General features: G+C 39.0%; 1 protein-coding gene across 5 annotated transcripts in view; it reads right to left on the bottom strand.

Moving 5' to 3' along the window:
* The window catches only part of USP32 (ubiquitin specific peptidase 32), a 133,313-nt gene that overhangs the window by 14,248 nt on the left and 91,572 nt on the right, over positions 1-27,493 (bottom strand). The window contains exons 13-27 of one of the 5 annotated variants that reach the window (XM_014608054.3): positions 25,869-26,061; positions 24,071-24,246; positions 23,346-23,486; positions 15,826-15,985; positions 13,060-13,214; positions 11,373-11,454; positions 10,618-10,692; positions 8,650-8,788; positions 8,262-8,367; positions 6,896-7,069; positions 5,135-5,309; positions 4,489-4,640; positions 3,377-3,488; positions 2,047-2,258; positions 351-535 (exon numbers count right to left, since the gene is read on the bottom strand). In XM_014608054.3, the coding sequence (XP_014463540.1) occupies positions 351-535; positions 2,047-2,258; positions 3,377-3,488; positions 4,489-4,640; positions 5,135-5,309; positions 6,896-7,069; positions 8,262-8,367; positions 8,650-8,788; positions 10,618-10,692; positions 11,373-11,454; positions 13,060-13,214; positions 15,826-15,985; positions 23,346-23,486; positions 24,071-24,246; positions 25,869-26,061 (2,237 nt within the window). The remainder of the gene's footprint in view (positions 1-350; positions 536-2,046; positions 2,259-3,376; positions 3,489-4,488; positions 4,641-5,134; positions 5,310-6,895; positions 7,070-8,261; positions 8,368-8,649; positions 8,789-10,617; positions 10,693-11,372; positions 11,455-13,059; positions 13,215-15,825; positions 15,986-23,345; positions 23,487-24,070; positions 24,247-25,868; positions 26,062-27,493) is intronic. The other 4 variants (XM_014608056.3, XM_019493429.2, XM_014608057.3 and 1 more) reach the window with 4 other exon arrangements.

Genomic DNA, 27,493 nt, shown 5'->3' with positions numbered 1-27,493 from the left:
TATGGGTAAGTATCTTAATAGCATATGTAGCATCATTTTTCAATTTGCTGTACTTTCCAATGACTTGCTACAGAAATAACTCACCATATGGAATCTGCAGGCAACAAAGTGTCGGAGGTAAAAATGCATGCAATGGTTTCTAAAACTGTTGACATTTAGAGTTTAATTGTGCTCTAAGACCATATGCTCATCTGATCAAGTATTTCTTGTCAGCAGTTAAAATTGACAAAGTGAGGTTACACATTAATATCAGTTAATCCTTATCAAGGAAGGATTGTAGTGGGCTGCAGAAGTGTAGGAAGGGAGGGCTGTAGTGGATAACAAGCCACAGGTTGGCATGTCAGACTCACCAGTCTTGTGCATGGTTACTAGCTTCCTGGGGAGGGAGAGGGCTGGCAAGTCGGGAAACCTGAATCCATACTGCATCATACAAGTCTTTTTTCCGAGTATGGACAGTACATGGGACAATTAGTGGCATTCCAAAGAGACTGGGACGATTCTTCTGAGATGAGAGGAAATACAGTTCTGTCCGCATCTGCGTACACAAATTAAAAAATGACCGTGATATATTTGTGGCTGCATGCACATGGGTTACTGTGATCATTAGAAAGCTGACTCTTCCCACTTGTTACTCTACTTTTTCCTGTGCCGAGTGTGATTTTGAAACAGCCTAATAGTGCTGTGAAAAATTCCTGGGAGAATCTCAGAATTTCCTTAAATGATACAGCACTAATAATAATAGATTGAGTGCTGAGCTAGACCGAGAGCTCTCTCGCTCAGTTTTACTGTACTGCAGCAATGTCATACAGACTGCTCGTGTTAAAGCTCTGTCAGTCGTACAACATAAGCCATTTTCAATTAAACTTCTCTTTTTGCATGACTATTAACATCCATATATAGACATACATATACATACATCTCATAAAAAACTTTCCACACCAAGCAGTAACTTTAAGAAATGTAGACTAGCACCTGATGATACTAACTAATATCCATGCCCAAGAACAAGCTCTGCCTAATAATGTAAGTTTTTCTATACCTGAAGAAAAAGATGGTATTGTGACAGATGTGTGACAGGAAGTAAAAGTTTGGCACATTAATTAAGCGGTCTCGCTTTCTCTTCAAAACAATACGTCGTACCTAGCAGACACTGGGGTTTTGTAGATAACTTTTTAAGCCTTGGATACCAAGAATGAATTATTAGCCAACTGATCCACTCCATTAATAATGGTACTGGAAAGAGTATGTTCTAAGCATGTACTCTTGCTATTGCCTCCACAGGCTACTTCACTGCTTTACAGGTTTTGTAATTAAGAGTTTGTATCTGCTCAAGGGCATTTCACAAATTCCCTGAGAGATCTTGTGAACTTCTGAATGAGAACAGTGGTGGTATTACTGGAAACAGCCCCACGAAAATATACAGTTAAGAGCGAAGTTAAACAGTCTTCCAGCCCACAAGCACTAGCTGTAAATGTCAACTGTTTCTAATGCCTGAAAACAAATGTATCTGTGGCAGTCAGTCATCCATCCATCCTTGACATTTATAGTTTAACTTGGCTAGAGATGCATTTACAAAGAGCACCTGACCTTAACAGGATGACCCTTGAAAATACTGTATACCTTAACTCTATACTATTCCTGTTAAGGGGGCACAGGTACTCCAGATGAGAGAAATGAAGAGAGTTTCAAGTAGCTTCTCAAATCAGATTTCTTCTGCTCAGAATAGAAGCCTGGAAATCAGTGAGATGGATTTGACAACAACAAAGATGAATCTTAGTGCTAAGAAACTAGGAAGTACACTGGCAGTGAGAAAAGAGATATACGTCCAGGTTAGACACTGAAGCTAAAATTTTGAAGAACGCAACATGCGTGTTCACAAAACTTTGCATACACGCATGCAGAATGGGCAACTGTGCACACAAACTGGTAGCAGTGTGCTTCTTTTGTAGGAATATAAATACAGGTTCAATAACCGCAGAGTCCTCCACAAGCCCACTACCTTTCTATAAATAGGATATATTTGTTATCAGTGCAAAAACTACCAACCATTTTTCTGTGGACTGCTATTATGTATCCTATAAACGGACTATCAGGAAGCAAGGACACGTGACCGTTCAATGTCCAATTGGCAAGGTTATTTTCCGTTCCACATGGCACTACAGTATTTGGCATTCCGTTTGGAATTAGTGTTGGTCGGGGGAGATCTCCATTCATCATTATGCTGAGCATTCCATTAGTTGATGGCCCAGTAGAGAAATCTGAATTGAGATACAAACACGTGATTAATAACTTATGCTACTTGAACTCTTAATATTTATAAAGGATGATTACATGGCTTTAGTTGTACACCTCTCTGCTCAAATCTTGCTTATTAAATGCAGACTTGCATAGCAGTGACCCATGTCACTTACTGAGTTCCAAGAATATACGCTGCTACAGCGCATGCCGACAAATTCAGAGTATTTGAATACATATCCTAAAACAATTGTGGCTTTGTGAAGCAGACGCTGCAGCCCTGCTGTCAATAAACAGCCTGCCGCTGGCAGCATTGTCTACTGGTCAAAACAAGAGACCGAATCAGATTCCATTCCTAGTTCTCACAAAGGTTTACCAAGTCATTTGCTGAAGGGCAATTTTCTATGCTTGTTATGCTCTTGGTAAAATGGGTAAATATAAAAATTATCTACCTGAGAAGTACTGAAACGTATGCTTAATTTATAAAACATTCTGAAATGCTTCAAGGAAATGCACAATACGGTTATTATTGTTCCAGCACAGTTGTCAAATTTAATTATAAAATTCATCAGATCATCATCAACCACCAGAACTGGTAACACCGTGCACAGTTTTAATATTTCTGGCTCTGGAAATTTTCACATTATCTTGGTCTGCACATAGCTTTGTACACAGGCAAGAGAGAGAATTGCAATCCACACATTTAACAGCAAGCGCAACAGCAAAACTGGAAAACGTTATACAAATCCCATGCAAAACTGAAGATGACTATCCACCGATTGCTACCTGAACTCTTTGCTCAGAGGTTCATTTAGAAGTCCTATCAAACCAATACACAAGCACTTACCGTGGTTCTTACATTCCTTATTATTTTGATGTAAATGATCCTGCCCTACTTCCATATTCTGAGTGTGATCTTAAGAGGATCACCAAAAGTCAATATGAACTGAGGCTGCTCAGCCTCCTCTCTCTCGACAAGTGGGTTTTCATCTACTTTTTCTTTAACCCCGTTTCCACACTCCTACTCCTTAACCTTCTACTTGGAGAAACACTGCTTTTTTCCTGCACATCTCCATTTCTACCTGATCAATCCTCGCAGGTCTTTGTAAACAAGGAGAAAACAGAATATGTTTTGTTTTACCTGTTTGCACGGGACTAGAAGCGGACGTAGGGGATCCTGGGACCGGTATCTCAAATGCACACAAAAAACCGCTCACTGATAACCGAACTTTCTGGTTATCTTGGGGAAAGTTCTTGAGAGAAAAAATGAAATGAAAGGAGTATAAGAAAAGCATTTATTTATTTGCAGGTTTGAAACAGGTATGTTTTCTTTTAAAAACATTAGTAATATTGTCTGCTTCTGCTCTTCATTTCATCTCTTTCCCATCTGCTCTGTTGCACCTGGCTGGAGATTCTCAGCACAATCACACTTTTCATGTTTGAAATTACCAGGAAGTGCTCTGGGGAACTACTAATGATCTACTGGCCACGCTGAGAACCCCCAGAGCCTGTAAGCATATAAACAGAGCTTTTAAAACTAGTGTGCGACAATGATGTTAGCTTTAATATATATATACTAGAGATATAATTAAGAGGATGTTTTTTAGATTTAATCTCTAACATATTTAACAATCTTTATAACCATTAAATCACTGTCTCGTGTAAAGCAGCCCCTTAATCAAAGATGAACTGCATCCTTAGTTAAAAATTGGTCTGTATATCAATTTAGCTAAACCGATGCAAGCTCCTGGGTGGACACCTACTTTGATATAAAATCGCTTAATTTGTTTCAGATAAAATGAAGGGCTCTGCTACATCTCAAATGAAAGAGGAACTGAAAGCAGCTATAAAGTTGTTCTGCATTTTCAAGCACTAACTTGGCAGCTGGTTGGTTCTTTTTATAGCTGGATGGATATTTTTAGGGCGTGATAATTACTTTGCATGCACAGCCAGTCCCAATTTATTGTGCAATTAACCAGTTAATTGCATAACTTCGTTAACGTGTGGCAGGGGCCCGAGTCCTAATCAACTTAAACTATATCAAATTAAACTAGGTTTTATAAAGGCAAGCAAGCATCTTGTAGGGGTTTAACTAAATGGATTTAAAAATCCCTTATTTAGTGAAACTGCTGCATCTTTTTCATGCATAAAAGTACTTAGTTTCAAGAGTCGTGAAGAAATTTTAGACTTGCTGATGTGTAGACTTCAATTGTAAGTACTGAATGGATGCTGATAGCAATGAAAGCTTTTTACCTTTATGTTGGAGCCATGTACTTCTGCAAGGAGAATCTGTTCTGGTTTCAGCCCACAAAGCTCACTTAACTGCTTTTTCAAACCCGTATATTTTTCATCCATATTCAGTCTCAGACCATATCGAACAGGAGTAGTACCATCTAATTTAATTACTTTAAGGGAATGAAACGCAAGTTAGTCAGGGAAATGGTAACATTTTAGTAAGCACAATGCATGACAGTTACCCATTTATTAAAAGCAATTTCCTTTCATGCTAAGACTTGATCTTTTTACCGTCTCTCAGTCAGTTTTCTACCTTTCAAAGGCAAACGGCTTTTTCTAGACAAGTGGCAGAGAACCTCCATAAACTGTCCCAGTATAGGAAAAGAAATTTTGCAGCTGTTCCTTTTGCAAACTGAACTAGGATCATTGCTACATGAGAATTCATACTGCTAAATCTGTTTTGATCCTGGTGTAAATTAATCCAGTTCTAAGAGTGCATATTTATATGAGAAAATTTTACTTTATGATCAAGAACTATTCCACTACATAGGTGCCCAGTGTGAATGTACACAGGATGCCGATAGCTTTACTGTAAAGCTGCTGTATGCGTACAATTTTATTCTGGTACAAATTTAAGCATAGGAACTTAAATCCTATTACCCACCTGTAATTTCTAAGTGCATATAGCTGTCCATTGGCAGAGGCAAGGATAAAAAATTAAAAGGGTCAAATCTAACGCTTATGTGTCCGCATGTTTTACATTTTACTTGGGATTTTAGCTGCCCATGAAATAAATCCACTACAATTGAACGGTTCCTTCTCAGATGATTTTCCCAGGCCTGAAAAAAAAATATGAAAAAAAAAAATCACATTAGTAGCTCAAGCTTAATTGCTTGGACTAAGAGTGTTGTCGGTTGTAGCGTGTTGATCTAAAGACATAGGCAGACAAGGTTCTTTGGGCAGATGTGATATCTTTTATTAGACCAACTAAATAGTTGGACAAAATGTTCTTTGCAAGCTTTCAGGCACAAGTGCCTTTCTTCAGGCATAGAGAGACTCTGCTGGTGTTATGTTCTCCAAGGTAGAAAAGAAACTAAGAAGTCGAAGTTTGTTGCAAGAACCCAAGTACTTTAAGGAATTCTTCAGACCTGAAAGATGTTTTACTAGAGACAAAAATCAGTGTTGCAATAAGCAGGAAGAATTTATTTTTAACAGTAGAGAAAGATTCTGTCCTCAGGACAATCAGACAATGCAACAGCTTTGTTAAGAACTTCTGTCGCTATGACTGAATAGCTGTAAAAATTCTCAAAACCATCTAGATGTTTTAATGGCCTAAAAATGATATTGCAAGGTTCCATCTTTATGCCCTTTCCATGATTTCTAGATAAAATGTCTTCAGTTTTTAGAAGCAATGACCCTTCTAGCTACCAAAACCACAAATACAACGTGTGATTTAAAAAAAAGAAGCTGTTTATTCTGCCACTTACAATGTTGCCAGTAATAAAATATTTTGACATCTGAATTTATCTACCAATTTTCGTGAGGCATGATACAGAAGAGAATTCAGTTGCTTCTTTAGTAGCACTAAGACAACTCATGAATAAAAATTCATCTATGTAACAAAGAGAAAAAGGATGAAACACAGAAGGAGAAGGTTGGCTTAATGGGAAGGTGACATTTCTACCAAGTACCTCTTCTATTACTTCAATTTAACAGATGCTGTGTTTATTCAGACAGCAGCATGTTAATGGAAAGCCTGCTTCAATTACAGTCCCATTTTTTTTCTAAACCTATTACAGTATCTATGTTTTATGGATATGAATTACACATCAAGCATCACGACATTTTTGGAACTTAGAGAACAAGGTGTATCATTAGGTTTGATACTTCAGCCAGTGATTTGAAAGAAAAAAAATTCAGGGATATGAATAAAAGGATCCTAACAAAAGTGTTTTAGGCCAAATTTTGCAGTTTTTAGTGATGCCACTAAGTAATTAATATCTATTCATTTTTTTTGAGTGTTTATACATATTGTAGAATCATAGAAAATTTTCAAAAAACAAATAGATATTAATGATTAAAAACCCAAGAATGGGAATCAAGTTTACAAATTACATAGGACTAGAAGATCTTTATACCAGAAAGAAAAAAAATTCAGAAAAAGCCCAATTCTGGCTATTTTACTGAGCCTGTAAATATCCATGCTGCAGTGGGTCAGGAGTTAACTGGCTTTATTGAACCAAATGGAGGACGTGTCATTCTCTTTCTAGTATATTGCAGAATCCTATAATTTCTAACAGTTAATAAAATTTATACATTTAGAAAATCTGCTCATTTCCCTGATCCTGTACTACTGTCAGAAATTTTATGCATCACTGCAGATTCCTGTGTCCTAGTGATAACTATTACAAGGTTAGCTATATACCTCTGCTGCTACCTCCCAATCTGGTCGACCATCGCTATCTTTAAGCTCAACATACGGCTTATCATGAACTCTGTTCAGGTCCTCATGAAGACCATCCAAGAGAAATGCCAGAAGCTCCTGGGAATCCTGCTGCTGGAAGCCATTAAATCTTGGAGCATATTTTGCTATTGTCCACTATAAGAGAATAATAATAAAAAACAGTTATTTGATATTAAGTGAGAGAGCACCAGAAATTTAATAATAAATTAAATTAGCCCAAAGAAGATGCATGACTGTAACCAGCATAGCAACCTTACGTTTTAAGAGCTAAAAAGACAGTCATCTAGGTTTTCATGGCAGGAAAAAGGCCACTTGTAGGTTCTGCATGCCTTGTATCCATAACAAAGGGATCTGATACCCACCTGATATGCACATATTGGGCACGTCTACATGTGCGTATTTACTACACAGTAACCAAAATTACTGCACAGTACAGGCACGCATCTACACATGCACACCTGTACTGCGCAGTAAATATGGCGAGTTACACTGACTTAAGCATAAATTTGATACTCGCATCATGCAGGTGTCAAATTTACGCCTAATTAGTTACTGCACAATAATGCAGTTACTTATTGCGCAGTAACACTGTGTGTGGACTCACTTAGCACTAACTTTAGTCCCAAGTCAGTGCACCCACAGCATTACTGAGCTTTAACGCCTGCACATGTAGATGCTGGCCTAGTCCTGCTTACTGTACAGTAAACTGAAGCCAGCGTTAATGCACGTGGAGACATGCCCATTAAGTCACTCCTTGAGTTACCATTAGGGACTATTCTAAACCTGTAGCTTGTACACTGGATTGTGAGTGTATTCCTCCAAAAAGTTACTACAGTGATCATTGTGTATCCCGTTTACGACATACAGATACTTGCCATATTCTAAACATAAATCTGTAGCTCTTAAGTGGGTACCTTACCATACAAATGGAAGACCACACACTTAGTTATTATCACTGTTTGAGAAATAAGATCCTTGTTAGTACAAAGAACTAGTTTATTCACCTACGGAAAATTTGGAAGGATGACTATTTCCACTATCAAACTCCCAAAATAAAAAGACACTGATAGCAACATGTTTATTGACTGAATAAGTTTTTAATACTATTATTTACCACAGCCAGAAATAGAAGTTCATGAAGTTGTAGCTTTTAATCAAGGTTAAGTTCAAAGCAAACAGACTGAAATATTCTTAAGGAGATTCTCCCTCTCCCCCCCAGATAAAACTATTATATAGAAACAGAAAAAATTGGGATTTGTTTTAAATGCAAAAAATGTATAGATCCACATTAATTTTCACGACGATGTTAGGGGTGTTGCAATCCTACCCGTAACTTTAATGGAGCGATGTTCTTCTGAGTTCCACTCCACAACTCCTGAACCAAATCCCCATAGCATTTGGCCATATGCCCTTTCATTCCTATTGGGTTTGTCCTAGAATATATAAAGTAAATTAATTATCAACTATGCATCCAATCAAGCAGTGCTTTTAAGGTTGCAGGGATGGAGGATGGAGTTGACAAGCTTCTTGTTAGTACAGGCTTTTTCACTCAGTAACAGAAGTTTCCTATTCAGCAGTGCGTAGTTTAGTGGCCATCATGCGTCATGCTGATATTGTCACTAAAATAATTTATCCATGCTGTCTATTTTTGAAGGCCAAAATTACCTTAAAACATTATAACATTTGAAATGCCAAAGGTCTGCCATGAGGATTACCTGTTGAGCTCATAAAGATGTCTTCCTGAGATGAAATACTGTGTTAGAGGCTGTGTATTACTGACACACTGGATACTAGAATTCATGAAGCACGTATTACCCAAATTACTTAATCCAGTAGCACCTTTTTCAGTAGGAACTGAGGAAAGAAAAAAGGATACAAGTATCTGACACTGGTGTATTTTAACTGCGCCATGCATAGAAAACATGCAAAATTAGATCAACAGGGAAATTTCGCCAGAGTGAACAGGACTCCAATACCTTCTACCTGGACAAAGAACCTGTGAAAGGCAGACTGCACCCAGATCTCACTCAAGTTGATCAGAACTGAGAGCAATCAGTACCTTGCTGGAAGGGGTTCTCTATAACCAGGGATCCGCCATGACACATATAGGTATTAGGTGAGCACAATGTTTTATTGATATATTTACAATTTTAAAGCAATTTGGAAGCCTACCCGTGCCACTATAATAAAATAAATTCTGAATACCTATATATTTTGGTGTTTGATTTTGGGTTTTCTATCATGGAAAATCAGAGCTCCCCCTGCCCCCGTTGCTCACCAGGACGAGGGTCCAGCTGCAGCTGTCCCCCACCACTGCTTTGTGGTGCTGAGCAGCCCAGAAATGCCGGTGTCCCTCACTCCCGACCCACAGCCCCCGCCCACCCTGCCAGTACTCCCTGAATAGAGAGAATCCCAACATGTTTTGAATACATTGTTGCTCCTTCGCCACCTTGTTCATAAGGCAAAATATGGATATTATACTTGGTTTCATTTTAAGTGGAAGGAATGCTTAATTGCTTAATGCATTTTTGCACAAAGCAAATAAAAAAAGCAAAGGCAAAGTCTTGCACCTGTGGGACAGGGAAATTATATACAAGGATCTGGCAGCTGCGGGCTTGGGGCTCCCTGCCCTGCTACCCTCCCCTCAGGGGCCTCTACAGCCCAGCAGGTGGGACCTAGTGTGGCAAAGCGAGACAGGGAGGCTTGGTACTGCTGGGAGCCCTGCACTGCCATGGTGAGGTGCCCCAGGACTGCTTGGCAGTAGCAGAGGCCACAACTCCACACCGCCACCCCCTCTGCTGCTAGGTGGGTAGGGGCCACTGAGGTCCCCAAGGGGGAGGGTAGTGGGACGGGGAGCTCTGAGCCTGCAGCCGCCAGCCCACATCCATCCCCACCCCATGTACAAATCTGGAGGTCCATGTCCCCCTCACCCCCCCACCCAGGAGTTTGCTCAGTGATGTGGAGCCAGCTCCCCAGATGAGCTGCTCTCCATGCTGCCTGGCTGCCATGTCCACATGCATGTATACTTGGCACCCCGTGCTCGATGGCCCTCCTCCCGCCTTCCCCAGCCCCCTGCAGGCTGGAGTTCTGCCAGCATGCAAGGGGAAACCTTCTGTTTCCTGGGGTTTTTTCTTTAAAAGGACAAAATGTGCATTTTTTTCCATAAAATAAGAAAACCCCATGTTTTTCCGTGGCAAACAGAAAACCCAGATCTCTGTATATAACTCACAGAAAAGATTGTGATAATCAATGCAATCCTCATTCTGAATTAGGTAAATGATTTCCCTGTCCTGAACATGCAAGACTTGCCCTTGCATTTTTGTTCTCTGTGCAAAAATGCATTAAGCATCCCTTCCATTTAAAGTGAGAGAAAGTAAAATATCCTTAACTTGCAATCTGAACAAGATGGAAAAGAAGCAACAATGCATTCAAAAGATCTTAATGCAGCGTCAGAATGCTCTCTGTTCAGAGTTTGTTAATGCTACAGCTGACGATAAAAGGATCTCTGTAACTTCAAATAAGGGACGTCTACAACAGAGAAACAACAAAACAAGAAGCAAAATCCTAACAGGCTTATTCTGCTATTTTCAGCCTTTGTGTAAAAAATAAAATAGCTTCAAATAGAACGCTCTGTTGATCTTTCCCCTCTCATCATAAATTAGTTTCTGTACTTAAACACTTACCTTTATGTCTGTCTATTTTACTACTGTTTGCTATAAATGACATTTCTTCTGGCCAGCTCATGTCTTTGTTTCTAACTAGAAAGAGAGAAGATACAATAAGGTTCATTTTTAACCTATTCCAGATAGCTTATGTTGCAAAAAAGTTACTTTATTTCCAAATATTTATAAAAAATACACCTTAGAAACTTGTTAACCTTCAAATTGGTTTTCATTTTCAGTTCTATTTCTAATTCATTAACTCTGCTTCTTCCAGACATTAAGATTAATATTGAGCTTTCTTTCCACTTGCAAACTCCATTTTTCAGGGGTTAGTGTGTGAATATTTTAAATGGCACCAAGCCATAATTAAACAAATTAATTTACATCCAGATACAATGTTTCTCATTGATGAAAAGATAATTTTCAGTTACAGAGCAACAACAGATTCAAATGTATTCTCATTTCAGGACCCTGCCTCATGCAGTGGCCTTTTATAACCCTTTGTTTTCTGAATATACTCAAGCAAATGTTATAGCCTTTACTTTCCTAAGGCTTGCAAAAACAAAAAAACCCCAAATCCCCCAACACTTTTCCATGTTTTCCAGGGTGTTTTTTGATGGGTTAATCAGCAGATTCAGGACTGTGGATTACATTTTCCATGCAAGGCAATAAATGTAATGTGGGGTACGTTTCTCTACCAACATTTTCATATTTAGGCAAATTCTTCGATGGTTTAAATGTATAAGCCAGTAAATCTCCATTATCCTCTTTTATACCTTCTATTACTAAGTGCTGCTCATCTTTGATCTTCAGATACTCCAACCTATGATCCTCATCATCCAGGAGAGAAAGATGATTCTGAAAACAAGCAAACAAAAAAGAGCTTTACTGTTTATGCATTTCTTAGCTCCCCACCCCCGCCACCCACCTGAGGTTATTTGGTTTTAAATCTTAAAGCAATGAGACACGTTGAACTGATATGCTCAAGTAGCTCCCTTAGCCAACTCAGAAAGAGAAGACCCACGGCTTTAGATACTATTAAGAAAGGGACAATAACTAAATCCTAAAACTTAGTAAAGGTCATCTTTGCCCATGTATAGGCAATTTAGGTTATTCATGATGCATCACAAGAGTTACTTAAATCAAAGTCCCATTTATACGCTATAAGTTATCTGTGACACTTGAACAAGACTTGCTATTATTTCTGAAGTAACATGCTGTGATCTTCACCTCTCTAGAAAGAAGTATTCGAACCATTCTTAAGGTGCTACCTCTTGGTCAAGAGCCCTCCGCAGAGAAGCATACAGAAGAAAAATGCAAATGAAGTAACCAGTTCTCATTGCAGAAAGACAAGAGTAAGTTGAATAATGCCAACTAACTTGGTTCTTCTCTGGCATCTTAGTAACACTGTGCACTGTACAGATTTCAGTTTATTAAATCTGATCTAAATCTCTGAGCATTTAGATTTGCACAGTAAAATAAAAAAACATAAACATGCAAATAAGGAATGGAAACTGGACAGTTGCTGATTTACATCCAAACAGATAACCGACGTAAGACAGGTAGTATGTGACGGAAACAGCGTGCGCATCTACATGTACATTAACACGCTTTAGTTAATGCGCATTGTATCTAGTACCTCCAGGTGCCTACACATAAGCGTCGAACCTGTTCCAATGCACTGGAATTCCAGCACGTCAGAGAAGACTCGATTAACAAAGTCTGGTGGAGCGTGGCAATCGCTGCGCTTCAGCAGCCTCTTACGTCTCGTTTACCAGTGTCAGATGGGCTTTAGTTCAAACACCCCTGCCGCCATTTTTAAGCGCAGGGATGCTGATACAGGAGACATAGCGGCACTTTTATCACAGCGGTACTTGGAGCCACCCCCTCCCAACCCTAGAGCATGTGCAAGAAAGCCCTCCATTGTGCGGTACTAGGAAAATGTGCATTAGCCCATCATAATGTGCATTAACTGAAGAACATAGTTTTTTAGTGACACTTAAAGTGTCTTAGCCTATTTTAATGTGCATTAAGTAAATTACGGGTTTTGTGCATTAAAATAGGCTAATGAGCATTAAAGCAAGTTTAAGATGGCTGTACTAAAATTATACACTAGCTTTAATTATTTCAAAAGGTGCAATGTTTTAAATATATGACCAAATAAATTAGCACACATGTACATAAACATCAGACTAAAATAAAAAAAAAATATATATCTACATTCTTGATCGATAAACCCAAAGATTCAAAAGTCAGAGCTAGAAGTAAAAACAAAAAAAAATTAACATGCAGGTGCAAAAGGCAGCCTTTAGTGCCATATTTTGGCCCAAGCTTTCAGGTGAAGAAGTTTGAAGTGAATATGCAACTCTGATGCCTTACTCAATGCATTTGTTTTTAGTGTTTAAGAGCGTATTGAAGAAAAGTGCAGAGACAACATTCAAAACCCTTAGAAAAGTTTGTTACCTCACTGTAGTATATCCATAGCCTCATGTCTTCCTCTTTTATTCGTAACCTCTGTGACAGGTATTCATGTATTTCTTTAATAGTTTGCATCCGACTAAAGCAGCCTGTATAAGCCAACACCCGTTTTAAAGGAGCGTTGGGAGAAGGTACATTCCCTGCGAGCATAATCAGGAGAGAGGCAAAGATGTTCATAATGCACATGCAAAAGTAGCAAGCAGATGACTTTAATAAATTATTCCTGAGATGTTCAGGTGAAAGCCTTTTGCAAAAAAACAAAACAAAACATACTGCTAACTTGTCTCATTGTAGAGCTAAAATGGACTGTAGTGGAATAGTAGGCTTCATTATACCTGTGGAGATAGTTCACACACCACACTAGAACCAGACTAGTTTCCACTTGAGTTACTACAATCAGCAACCTCACCCTTGCTTCTTGCCAAATATTTAATGAAGGGACTTTCTAATGAGGCTCTCACTGACAGGAAATCATCAATTGAAAAATACGCCATAAGATTTGCCACCGTCACGAACTGGATGAGATGCGGAGGTCAAAAGGTAGTTTCAAAAATTAAACTAAATTAGTTTCCTTCAGGATAATCTTATAAAGGATGTTGCATATAATGAAAGTGCTAAAACATTCCAGGTCGCTGCTTGGTGCTGGAAAGCAGCACCACTTTGCTGCATCTCTTCCACAGAGATGAATGTTTATCTGTGAAAATTAAATCAGTCCAGCAGTTTTACAACTGGCTTACTCTAAGGCTGCAGTCCTGCATAACATTTTGGGAAGGTGCCTAGGAATTCAACATTCGCACACAAGTTTGCAATACTAATTAACTCAATTCAGCGCAAAGTTTGCCAATATTAGCGCTGTGACATGCTTAACTCATTTTCTGATCCTGAACTCTCAAATACCAAGTTTCAAACAGTCTAGATTACTAAGATGTCATCCTTTACTTTTCTGGGACTTGTACAGTTTAAAACCAAGATTTTCTTTTAATATGCCTTTAAAACAGGAGAGGGCTAAATGTGGCCCGCGGGCCACATCTGGCCCATGGGGCCCCTAAAAAAATTAGAAAATTAATATATATCTGCTCCTGACTGTCTGGCTTGTGGCCCTCAATGGCTTGCCAGAACTCAGTAAGTGGTCCTCTGCCCAAAATAATTGCCCATCCCTGCTTTAAAACATTCATGGAAGAAAAAATAATGTATCCTAGCCCTGACTACATAGCTGAATAATTTTAAAGTAAGCAACTGAGGCAGTACATTTGCATTGACAAGAAACAAACTAATCTTAAAATATGGAAAATTACAAGATTAAATGGTATATTACAGAAGAAGAAAACGAAACCACAATCATAAGTCAGCAAAGCATGTTTTAACTTAATACACCAAACAAATGATTATTCCCTTAAAGATTACAAAAAAAGTATTTTTCTAAAATTAAATATGAGGATTAGTCGTAAGATTACAGCAAGAAAGCATATTTAAAAACTCAAAAAGATTAATTGATTGAAAAAATTATTAGTGCAGAGCAAAATAATTCCAAATCAAGATCAAATTTGGTATATCAGAAAAACATATGTACTTGAATTAGGAATTTTTCGGTTTCCAAACAGCACTTCCCACTGTACTGCATCAAGGAAGAAAAATGATTTTGGATAGTAAGCAGTTTCTGTAGCATAGCTTGATCAAGCAGGCAGCCACTTATTAGAAAACTTTGGATTTTTAATATTACTATAGATTATGGATGTTTTCAGAGCAGTGAAAAATCAAGTATCTGCATAATATATTTTAAACACATTCTTACTAAAGCCAAAGTGCCCCTCAGATCTGATTTTCAGTGATCAAGTCTCCCTGCATCTGGGCATGCACATAAGCATGCAAATTTCTGTTTGTGAATATTCAACCATGCATGCATGCCAAAACTGGGGATCTGCACCGACATCTATAGTAGCATCAGCAACTGTGCATACAAACCTGCTAACTGAAAAGAAACCTGTGTAATGCCTTTTCAGAGCTGGCTGTAAAATATTATGAATTAAAAACTAGTCTTAGGGTGCAAGACCTGAGCAATCTTAAAGTGAGAATACAATTTACAACTACGAGATGTGCTTTAATTATTTTATCAGTAAATAATCTAGGATTCAGATACCACCTACATGCACTTTTGAGCCCGCGGCACAAAGTTAAACTTTGTAAACTGCCTCAAATAGAGATTTCATGTTTCACTAGCTTAATTTCTTCTTATGGGAGTAAATAATTCTTTGCATCAGAGTTAATTACTTGGATAACTCTAAACCAACCTGAGTTCAGAGAGACATGTGAACCAGCAGATGAATGAACACCAGTGAGATTTATTATACTGTAGTTCTCTACATTAAAAGGACTCTCTGAAATAAATTCAGATATAAATATTCTATAACTACATAATTGATTGCAGATGGAGACAATATGATCTGCCATCCTCAGCGGTTTTTTATGCAGTACTCGTTTCTCACTCCCTTGCCACCAATCTAAGATTTTTTTATTTTTTTTTTTTTTTTTAACTACATAACTTATTTTGCTTAAAAACTGAAATGACCTTTACTTCCCCTCCTGGTAGAAGAGCTGTGAGCAAAGCCCTTTAAAAGGTTTTACCAATCACCTGTTCTGCTTTACAACTGATTGGAAGATGTATAAGCACAGTGGCAAACTTCTATGTTCCTGGATCTTGCTTTTTAGAAAAAGAAACTGCACAGGTGTGTTCTTGCTGCATTCTTAAGTTACCTCTAGGTAAATGTTGAGGAAACATTCTCAGGCTCATCATACCCATATTCACCCAGATGTTCGACTGCTGCGTCCGAGTGGCAGGCTGTTGTCTCAAAAAGAGCAGATAGCAAGGAAATAACTCTAACTCAGGCATGTTCGTTTTGCTGTTTTTGATCACCTGATGGAAACATTTTAAAGAAAATTTTAGAGCCTGCCTTTGCGAGTCTAATGGACATCTAAAAAGAACAGGAAATATTAGTTAAAGCACAGGACTGGGAGAAGAGCTGTGCTTTACTACCAGTCCTGCTACAGACTTGCGACCTTGAACAAATATCCTTGGGGATAATACTTTATTTACCCATCTTCTAAGGATATTTTGAAGCTTCCCTAATTAATTTTTGAGAATCTTCAATTAAAAGATGTGATAAGTGCCAGGTTTTAGTAAGAAGCCTGCCTTCAAACAGGGACCATATCATTTGCAATAATAAATACATAACAGTTACTCACAAGGATGTAAAATGAGTCTAGTGCTGGGGGTTCCCAAACTGTGGTACACATAATGGTGGGGGTATGCAAAACATCTCGGGGGGGGGGGGGGGGGGGCATGCGGGAGAAATAGTGTAATGGCAGATTTAATTTTCATTATAATAATAATCGACACTTACAGTGTTAAAATATAAAACATATGCTGGTAGGGGTACACAGGCAGCTGGTAAATCTGGAAAGGAGGTATGCAATAAGGAAAAGTTTGGGAACCTCTGGTTTAGCGAATTCTTTACTATCAAGAACTCATAGGAGGAAAAAAGCTCATTTTGATGGACCCTGTTATTCTGAACTTCTTCTGATTCCAGGATGCAGGCCAAATTTGGTTGAAAACTGGCACAGTAACTACAGATCAAAACTGAAAACGTATTTCTCCCACATGTTATAGGTTGTTGATGAGGGAGGATGGCAGGGAGGTGGAAAATCAAAACTGGTTCTAACACACTACTTATACCAAAGATCAGTCACAGAAAACAAAGGTAAGAAGGGACCTCAGGAGATCACAGCTAGTCCAATCCCCTGCTCAAAGCAGGACCAGCCCCAACTATATTATCCCACCCAAGGCTCTGTCTAGCCATGCTCACGTACATGTCACCATGCCAAGATACTTATAAGACTTTGCTCTCCAAAGCCACTCAAAAAATGAGGGTATATGAAAGGCAACCATCATTGTTGAGAACATAGGAACAAGAGAAAGAAGGTGGAAAAAAATTAGCTTAAAGTTGTGGCATGCCTATGAAGCACAGGTGAAAGTACCACCAAGTTAAGGTTCAGCTTCAGAACCAAGGAGCTACGGAATGAGGGAATGTCAACTTTCTGAGGCTTGAAAACCTGGGATTTTATTGCAAACTGTACAAACAGAAGCTGGGACTATCTCAGGGTAAGGCTTGTATGGAAGTAAGTAACAGGATGGTTGTCTTCCTAAAGAATTCCCAAAACGTTTAGATGCGAGTGCCAAGTTTAAGTTTGCGCACAGGTTAGCAAGCCGCATGTAAACGAGCGGCATCACTGATGAGATCAGTAGCATTTTTTCATGTGGGTCGAAAGTCGCTTCCTTCCTTCGATTCTCCTGGCCAGAACCATTCTGGAAAAATGCCTCTCCCAACTATTCTATAGTGAAAGATTTGAGTGCATTTATTTGTGGTGTGTGCAAAATTGCTATGGCTTTCTCCAGATCATGAGAGGTTGGTTTCCATGGAGAACGTGTAGGAGGAGGGTAGCTGAAGCCACTGTTTTTGCACTGTAACATAATTGCCAGCATCACAGCATAAAAGACCAACCCTTCTTCAGCTGGAACACTCACTGAATATTTAAGTATGGAAAAACACAGTTTCAAAATCTGATGAGAAGTGAACAGCAACAAAACCCTTTAAAGCAAGTGCAATTACCTTATGCAGCAGCTTCCATATACTGGGTCCAAAACATTTTCACGTTTACCAGTCAATTAAGTACTATATACAGACAATGCTGAAAGATTAGAGCTGACCTGAATGGTGAATCCACTGAACAGCACTGAGTTTCTATAAAAAACACCCTGCTTCTCCCTGCCCCAACAAAGTTTATGTGGATTTTTAAAGCTCTGGACTACACAGAATGCATTATTTCACTCCCCAGCAAAATGCAGCCAACTATGATGAGACAGTGGTTAAGCAGTGTACAGAAAAGTCTGGAGAGGAAAGTCATATACCTGTGTATCAAGTGGGATGGGCTTTCCAAGCGTATGCCACATTTGGTGGGCATGCACCCATGCACTTCAGATCAGGCTCTTCTGGGCAGCAGGGTTTGCTGGAGCTTTGCCCGTGACCCAAGAACTCTCCTGTACATATGCCACCATGCAGAGCATAAAGGGGAGCGCAGTGTCAGCTGCAATGCCCTTCTGGCAAGCCTCGGGCAAGAACCTGGCATCGGTGCTGGAGGGAGTCTTCTAAAATAAAGATTACAGCGCAGCTCACTTGAATGAGAGATCAGATCGAGAGACCTAAAGACTTGTGTCTGGTACAAGTAAATACTGATCTCCACGTTGCTGCTTTACAGATTTCATAAGAGACTGAATAATTTTCTTATCTGCATACGGACAAGACTCTAAGGACATCCTGGGCACAGCTTCTGCTTGGGTTGAAAGCAACAGACAAAACAAGGAGCATTAGTATATCATTTGATTCAAGTATGAAGCTGAAACTATTTTGAGGAAGAAATTTGGGATGTGGTTTCAGAACATTTTGGTCCTCATGAAGAAGTTGTGCCAGGCCTCCGCTTCAGGGGCCAACTACCCACCTACCTATCTTTCATTCACAGAGCAAAGTGTTTTAATAAAGATGGTGACTTTAATAAAGAAATATGTAGCTACTGGCTTAAAAGAAGAGCCTGTTAAACACACAAGGATTAAAGGAAGAAGACAGGAGAATGGAGGGAGAAGGAACCAGATTTTGTACAGAAAAAACAGCACCAGGCTATCAAACCGTTTGTGCCTGTAAATGGTGTGCTTTGATGCCAGGTGAACATGTCTGAACTAACAGAAGAAGTCTCAGAGTGAAGAGGTAACATCAGTTCAGGATAGGACACATTTCTGTTTGGATGGAGACAGATGGTATTGTGCTGAATGAACAGAAAGTCTTTCCCACTTTGGAGCATAAGCAAATCTTACAAAATCATCCCTATCAAGCTGTTGTGCTTACTGGTTAAGCAGTTAAGCCAGTTTTCTCCCAGGCAGCCAGCCACAAAAACAGTAAGATGTAGTGGGATGTACAACAGTAAGATGTAGCAGTAAGATGTAGTGACACTGGGTCTGGATGGAAAATCTTTCCACTGTCCTAGAAAATCATGTCTGGGATCAAAGATGTCCTGCTCGATTCTCTTAAGTACTCTTGTCACGAGAGGAACCTGTGGGTATATATTAGACCCCCAGACTATGATAACTGAACGTATTTGCTCCAAGTCTATGACTCAGTTCCCACCTTTGGCATAGGTGGGGGTTCTTTCACATTCTTTTTAGAGCACATCTGAAAACCGGCTTTAGCAACCTTGGAAAATATTTGGTCATCTCACCTGGGTTCCTACATGGCCGAGTTGTGAGGATTGACAGTGTCAAGGCACTTTGGGGCAGTTATGCTCTTGCGGTCATGAAGCCTCCAGCTAGAAGTTCACATTTTAGGCTGGTTTTAAGGAGGATTTGTTACTGCTGGCCTTGATCTGAAGAGCCGAAGAAGAAACTGAATGCTATCTATGACTTGTTGAGGAGAATTTATCCATACCTAGCAGACCTAAAGAAACTACAATACTTTTATTTTTTTTAAAAGGGTCCTGCTTCCATGACCAAATACTTTCCACAATCTCATAAACTTGCTAACAAACCAAAAGGAAGTATTATCCTGTCCTGGCAATGTGTCGTTGCAGTGATGAGCCTGAAGTATTCCTTAAGAGTTGGATGGCTGGAAAGAGTGATCCTCCGGACTTGTTTGTAGCTCCAGGATGGGGGGTTATTAGAGCTGAGAACTATTCTCAATTTTGCACCACTGGAGGAAATATTTGACTTCTCAAGCCCTTTCATGGATTAAAAAGTAGCAGAAGTAAAAACCGTTCCACGTGGCTTGAAAAAGAGCTGAAAAACCTTCTATTGGTCACTTCAGTCTTGGAAGTCCTGAGGAATCTTTGCTGCAAGGGAGAGTGCATTGCAAACTGGAGGGCATGGGGTCAGAAAGAAGAAGTGGAATAGTAAGAAACAATTGTTCCTAGAACAGTTAGTGGCAGAGACCGTATCCAAATGAAGTACTAGAGGAGATCGGAAGGTTTAGTATCTCACACAGTGCAGAAATTTGACTATGATACAAATCAGTATCCTTCATGATGCACCAGCACCAAGAAAATGTCATGATCATAACCGATCTTATACCAAACAAAGACTTTTTTCAGTCCCGATACAATTCACGGACTAGACTTTAAGGGGGATGTTCCTCTCAATTCCATTCATTTTGAGTGGGAGTTAAGCACTTAAACCCTGTTGGTGTCATTGAAAAAACTCCTCCTTATATCTCTATAAAAGTATAGCTCATTTGATAAGGGAAACTGCCCTAAAAGTCACGCAAAGGAAAAAAGAATCCTGCAGATGCAACAGAATTTAAAGGCAGTTTCCCATCCCTCCAAGCAAACAGAGTTAATAAATCTACTTCAATTTCCCTTGACCCTGATTTAAGCATACTTTTCCATAAATTCAGATAAATAATTCAACACATGCAGTAGTTAGGCTGCATAAAACATCTCTGACAGAGCATAGCTTGTTAATACTTCCCCTTCTACACACACTGATAGTTCAAGGGATCTTCTGAGAGAAATACAGGATTTAACTATAACCATCCCTGTACAATCATCATTTCTATTTCAGAAATACAACTGTTGGGCAGCTAATGCAAGGAACCATTTCAGTAGGATAACTTAAAAACTGAAATGTAGGATAATAATAGATTCAACATCATCCACACAGTCAATTCAGTTTATTCTATGCAATTTTGATACTTGTGAAAATAAAGATTACTTTCAGGCACAATGCAGAACGATTTCAGACATAACCATGTTTGAATACAGGAAGTGGCAGTAATATTTACCACCATATTCAGCTTCATTTCCTCCTGTTCAAGATTATTATTATTTTTTTTTATAAATATTTAAAGAAAATGAACAGTAATACAACAGGTCTGTCACCCTGCATAGTGACAGACCCACTGCTAATTAGCAAACTTTTCATTGCACGTCAGTAAGTGAACACATGCAATAAAAGCATAATTAGTATTAATTCCCAGTACTACTGATTCATAAACGCACTTCCTTTTATTCTTTCTTTGGAAAGAGCAAGTTAAACTTAGTTTTGTTTTATTTTGTAATGTTTCCTAGAACTGGAACTATGGAATATTCTATAAAAGGTAACAGTCTAATGTAAAAGCTCATTATGGTCTCTGCTACCAACGTTTTGCTGAGGTTGAATGTTATTCATGTTGAATGTTAAGTATAGGACCTGTCCAAACCAGTGAAAGTTATTTGTATTTCAACTGTGTGTAACGGCTCCAGTGAGGAGCGAGATCTTGTACGATGTAATACACGTCTCAGAGCTGCCATCTAAAAATAGGTGTTTACTCTTAACTTCAATAAGGTTTTCATATAAAACATGACTTTCAGCTTTTCACATCGTATAATTCTGTGAACACTCCAAAATCCAAACCTTATAGCCACTGTAAACAATGACCACATAAGACGGATGAGAACAGCTTGATTAGATCAGCAGACCAGCAAGAAGTAATGTGTGTTCTGTTGATATATGGTATTTAAAAAAAAGGCTCACGATTTGCACCCTTGAGTTGTGGCATGTAACCAGTCTCTGCTGCCCTGCCATCTTTTCTATCCTATATTTTGCTCTACTGATTTACAAAGCTAGATTGCTAACTCTCCAGGGTAAGGACCTTGTCCTCCTATACCTCATACTCCTACAGGTGCTCCCTCTGGCCGCCAGCCTCAACTATGATTCTTTAGGTGCTGCTGCAATTAAACACACACGCACACACCCCAAACAAAAATCAGAAGAATTATTTAGGCAAGGCACAAACATTCATTTCTGGAGGTGAGTGGAAACGATTTTCAAGAGTGGGGGCAGACACACAGTCAGCAACCATGCCTTCTCTCCTGCTTTCTGCGACTTTCCCAGATCAGGGTCTGCGGAAAACACAGGCTACTCCAGGCCTGCCTTCACAGGGGGACCAGAGCAGTGGAGCAAAGCCTTGAGTACGCTTCTCAAGCCAGGGAACTCCAGCATGACAAGGGTTACCAATTTGTTCTTGATCTTCTGAACTGCCTCAGCAAGTGTGCAAGTCAGTGATAAGTTAACCCTTAGCTATATTGGGTTTACATCTTGTGCAAATTGCTAACTGTTCAGAGAAAAATAAAGCTGAAGCTGACTGAGCTCTCTGCAAGCAACGGTTCCAGTCTTCATTCCCCCGCAGTAGCCAATTACGGCACTCGTATCACTGTTCAGATTCTCTTCAATCCTCTGGAAGTTAGTCTCCTGAGCCCAAGCTAATATAGTTTATGCGAAACACCTGGAGACAGTGGTTAGCAGATCACTGAGCGAACAAATTACATAAAATTGGCGTCTGCACCAAACCTTGTGGGAGTCCATTCTTTCAGGATACCCCTACACTGATTTTGCAGCCCAGCACCAGCTGATAACATACGCCTCTACAGCTCAATTGCCATTACAAGTCATCTGTGCCCCATCACGCACTTCTGAAGTGTGTGATTACAGCTGGGAAGTGAAACTGGCTGCTAAAGAGTGACCTTTGCCTGTCACCTTAGATTTCCCAATCTTGGCTATCATATTTATCTGCGTGACATGGAACACGAGGATAGACAGCAGAGTTGCAATTCTGGCAAAACACTGTCAAAGCCAAACATTTCCTCTTCTCGTGCAGCTCAGTGCCTTTCTGTATTCCTTACCTAGAAAACAGTAGGAAATCTCCGTCTTGGTCAAGCTGTAGAAACTGCTTAATTTGATGCCACTTTTTCTTTTCTTTTTTTTTTTTTTTCGGTCAACTCCTTGAAAAATTTCTCAGCCAACTTATGTGATATTGGTCATGAGTGGGCCAACACTGTTCACAGAGTCCTTCGCAGCTGTAGTTTTTATGCTATACTGACTGAGCTACCTGATGAAGATCCATGATTTCTGGCTAGACAGATGCATCCTGTCTCTTATGCTGCTCCTTCCCAGAAAACTCTTTGGGCTACATTCAGAATCAATTTTGGTGGTGTCTAAGTATTTCTGGATTGCTTGGCAGGTTTTATTCTTTAAAGGTGCTCTGCATATTCTTCATAGTATACAGGAGTGTTTGGAAAGGCAGCCTTCAAAAGTGCACTGGTAAATCTTGAGTAAGTAGAAGCACAGCAAGGCCAGGATTGTAATGATCCATGACTTCAGTGTCTGTTTCAAACAAACAGTGACTATATATATTACTTACCGGTCTAGGTAATGATAGATTTGCCCCATACCAGTGGTAAAGGGCTCGCCATACTGGTTCTGGTACCATTATATAATCCCTTCCTTCAACCAGATGTGGAGATTGTTTTAATCTTCCACCTTCCATTGTTAATGATGCAGCCTTCAAAACAGAAAGGCACAAGTTGACAAATCTTAAAAGGATAAAAGAATCCACAGCTGCAAAAGATTTTGGCTTCAGGAATATAAGAGTAAATTTTAATTTCAAAATGCATCCTAGTAAGTGGTAATTAGCCACTATTTTTCACACAGGAAGACAACAGTTAAATGTACTAATAACTCGTATTTTAAGGTTTACTACTTCTTAAAAAAGAAACTCAATATAAAATACCTATAATTTAGCTTTCCTTTATTACTATACCTCACTTGGGTTATTATAAATTCTAATTTTTATTCCATCATTTGTGATGCTTGTTTGCCTTCTGCCTTCACTCTACCAGAAAAGGAATAAAGCTGGTCAGTTTAATTTTCAGTATACAGCCAACCTTCTTTCTGGTTTACGTGCATAAAGCATAAAGCTGTTAGGTTTCAACGGGCAACGCTTAGCTAGAAACGAGATGTTAACTGAATGCTATGATCTTTGCTCTTTTGGGCAATTACTAGGCTCACTTTCACTGCTAGAAAATTGTAACAAAAAGTTGCATTTAAACTATTACTTGTTAATTTCCTTAAGTCAGTTACATTTACCTTCACTGGTTCTTGTGTTACAAGAGGTTGGTTATCAATGGCTCCGGGTTTTTGTGGATTAAGTTGTAGCAATGTATTCCCGTTGGAGACAAGTAAACACTGGTTATTATTGTCCGAAGTGTTATGTTGCCTAGCAAAACACATATCGGTCCCTGGAGTGATAGAGTAAAGAGTATCTGTAAAGGAAATGCGCAGTATGTTTAAGCTGTATCTGGTATACATTAAATGTCTCAGCTAGTAAATAAGGATACAATTCTGTATGAAGATCATCGGAAAAGTATCCCCTCAAATAGTGCTTAAATTGCAGCAAAGATATGGAAACAAATCCAAATGACTCAATGCATCACCTATGCATCCGCACTTGCAAAATGGGGAACTGACTGTATGACAAGTATGCCCAAGTGGGCGCTGGTACACACACATACCAGTCTGTATGCAAAATAACTATTTTATGTGGCCAAATGCATGCTGTTCTTCTGGACATGTGCATGGTAACCAATTTCTATATTTGATTTTAGTCTGATTTTAGTTTTGTGCATACAAAGCGAGAGAGATGGAGATATGTGCAGTAATGCTGCAAATATATTCTTTGTCCTCATCTCCTACATTCTTATAGAAACACTTTGTGGTTGAGTAACAGAATACTGGAATAACACCGACTGGTGTTTGGCCTCAACTCACAGGAAGAAACCCCAACGGTTTATTAACTGCAAGGCTTGAATCTGCAAGTGGCTCCATCATGGGGAAAACACCTCCTTCCCCCCAAACCTGGCAACCAGACTAGATTTCAGCTGCCTTAACAAAAGAAAAATACATTAAAAAAACTCCCAACTCTCTCAAGATTACACTACAATCAAGATGCCAGAAGTTTTCCTGCTCCTAGATTTTTTTTGCAAAAATTTATTTCTGTATATGTGTGTACGCACGTGCAAACTACGCCTCTACAAAACTGTCTTGTCAGCACTATAGTTCACTTAACAGTCCAAAACTCACTTTTATAGTTAACCCACTCTTGGTCCCACTGCAAAGACCACTGACTGAAGGGGGAAGGAGAAAGAGAAAGCCACCGTCTCAGTGGCTCCTAAACAGCACAGGGCAGCTCCACAGATGAGACGTCACACGGACAGAACTGCATTCCCTAAACACTGTTGACTGGCTAGAGTTACAGAGCAAGGGAGGAACTAAAACTCTATTAAATCTTGCCTCAGAGCTAAATCAGCCTGGCTTTAGAGCTGGCAGAGGGATATGCTTATTCAGAAGGAGACAAATGTGTTGCAGCCTTTGCTGTTTTTACTTTAGTTGGAGTCGTATTGCTAACAATACAGCTTCGAAAACATTTGTAACAAATCAGTTCAGTTTTTATAGGTCCTAAAATTAACAGCTTGTTTTTCTTCTGCCTACAGTTTTAATGCTCCTGAGCCTGCTTCCTGATTTATTCCCATCCACAGTATCTGAGGTCAGATGGTTGAGAGACATCTGTCCAATGACAGATAAGCAATGAGCTGGAAATTAATGTGAGGGGGGAAAATATTTTGGAAAATGACAGTGATAGGATGATGGGGGGAAAAAAACCCCAATGTTGAGAATAACTTGCAAGATGAGCAAAAAAATGCTTTGTTTAAATGCCTTGTGAGTCCACCACACATTCAAACAAGCTCTTACATCAAACCAATCCATACATGTCATTTTTCTAACTTCAATTTTGCTATCTTTTAGGCTGGAAAAGCTCATGCGATACTTAGTTCCCTGAAGACCTATCCTAGATTAAACCTCTATGGAAACAAGATTTTATGCTTACTGCTGCTAGTAGTCTCTGAGGCTTCTGACGCAGTAGAAATATTATCTGAAATTTTTTCTTCTGTGGCACTGAAGTAATTTAGACCTCCCATTTTTTCTTCTCCCTGCTCTGATGCATGGGTTGAAGCAGCTATGACTGCATTCTTACCTCCATTTAAAACAAATGAAGATTCGATCATAACAAGGTTTGCATCCTGAAATTGGAAAGGAAAAGGAAAGTGAATTTTAGGCCAATATCAAACTGGAAACTGCAAATCACACAGGCACAAAGTTCATATGCTATATTACTTTACACCTTTATTGTTCCTTCTAAAAGATCTAAAAAGTGCTTTATGGAAAGTTATTTTCCATTTGCTAAATAAATGCCAAGCATAGGCAGGAAACATTCTGAAATCATGGAACTAGTACTTTTATATTACACTGATGAATCTCATTGAAAACTCTGGAGTAGAAAAGAACATCAATTTTTCTAAGAAACTGAAATGGCAAACACTTTTTAAAGAACTCCAGTTATTGCTGATAAACTTTTAATATATACATTTACAACTGGCCGAAAAAGAAGGGGTCTTTTTGGAGTGGTTTGGGAGTCTGGATGGTTAAACACCTTTAAAAGATTGGAAGAAATTAAGTGAATTTAAATTTGTGAAAGAATACCGGAATTGTGAAGAGCACTAGGATGGCACGGGCAGGGGCTATGTACATTTTCCTTACCCTACAAATCTGGTGTCTTTAGATGCTTTCCATTTTGCATGTTTGGTGGTTTTGAATGATTTCAGCTACACTTTCATATCACAAGAGGCTGAGAAAAAAAAGTCACCAACTATTGGAACAAGATGGAACTATCTGGGACCATCATGAAGAAGTCTGAATAGGAAAAAAGTAGGTGGATGCTTCTTTCTAAGCTTCAAGTCTACAATGGAACTTACTTACGGATTTTGATTGATACTTGTTCAATACAAATTACTTTATTTCAAATAAATTTCAACAACTCCATTTGAAAGGTATTTGAATGTATTTTAAAGTTTTCCTTCAGTACAAGATTTTCCCCACCCTGCAGTAAACAACAATCTTTTACCAGAAAGAAAACATGGACCTAGATCTAATTCTCAGTGGTAATTTCAAAATAAGAAAGTTCAGCAGAGTGTAGTGCCATCTGCAAACCGCACTGATACTAATCTATAAAATATAATGTTCAGGAACATTTAACTTCATTCCTCACTAGTATACAGAACAGCTGAGCAAAACTAAACCATGGCCGTTTCAACAAACTGCTTAACTACAAATTTCAACACCATGTGGTCGCCCAAAATACTTTAACAACAAGGAAATGTCATGCATGGTAGCCCAATTGTAAAAGTCTGCAGGCCAGCCAGGACAACAATTAGATGCCACGTTTTGTACTTTTGGGGAGAAAGGAGTGCAAAACAAGCAGTCTTATCTTTTAGGCAAGGTGAAAGGAGGATTCATGGCACCCAAAACCATCTTATTGGTCAAATAAGAAAATGATCCTGACAATATCTGAAAAAACCCAGTCTAGTTGAGAATAGTGGCCACAAGAGGAAACCTCAAAAGATAAGGTGGCAGAGAAATATGGGGAAAGATCAGAAGTTAATAGGTACATGGGAT

The sequence above is a fragment of the Alligator mississippiensis genome, chromosome 14 (genome assembly GCF_030867095.1).
Source record: "Alligator mississippiensis isolate rAllMis1 chromosome 14, rAllMis1, whole genome shotgun sequence".
NCBI classification, from domain to species: domain Eukaryota; kingdom Metazoa; phylum Chordata; order Crocodylia; family Alligatoridae; genus Alligator; species Alligator mississippiensis.
The sequence above is the reverse complement of the archived record's forward strand: the minus strand, read 5'-3'. Positions and strand labels throughout refer to the sequence as shown.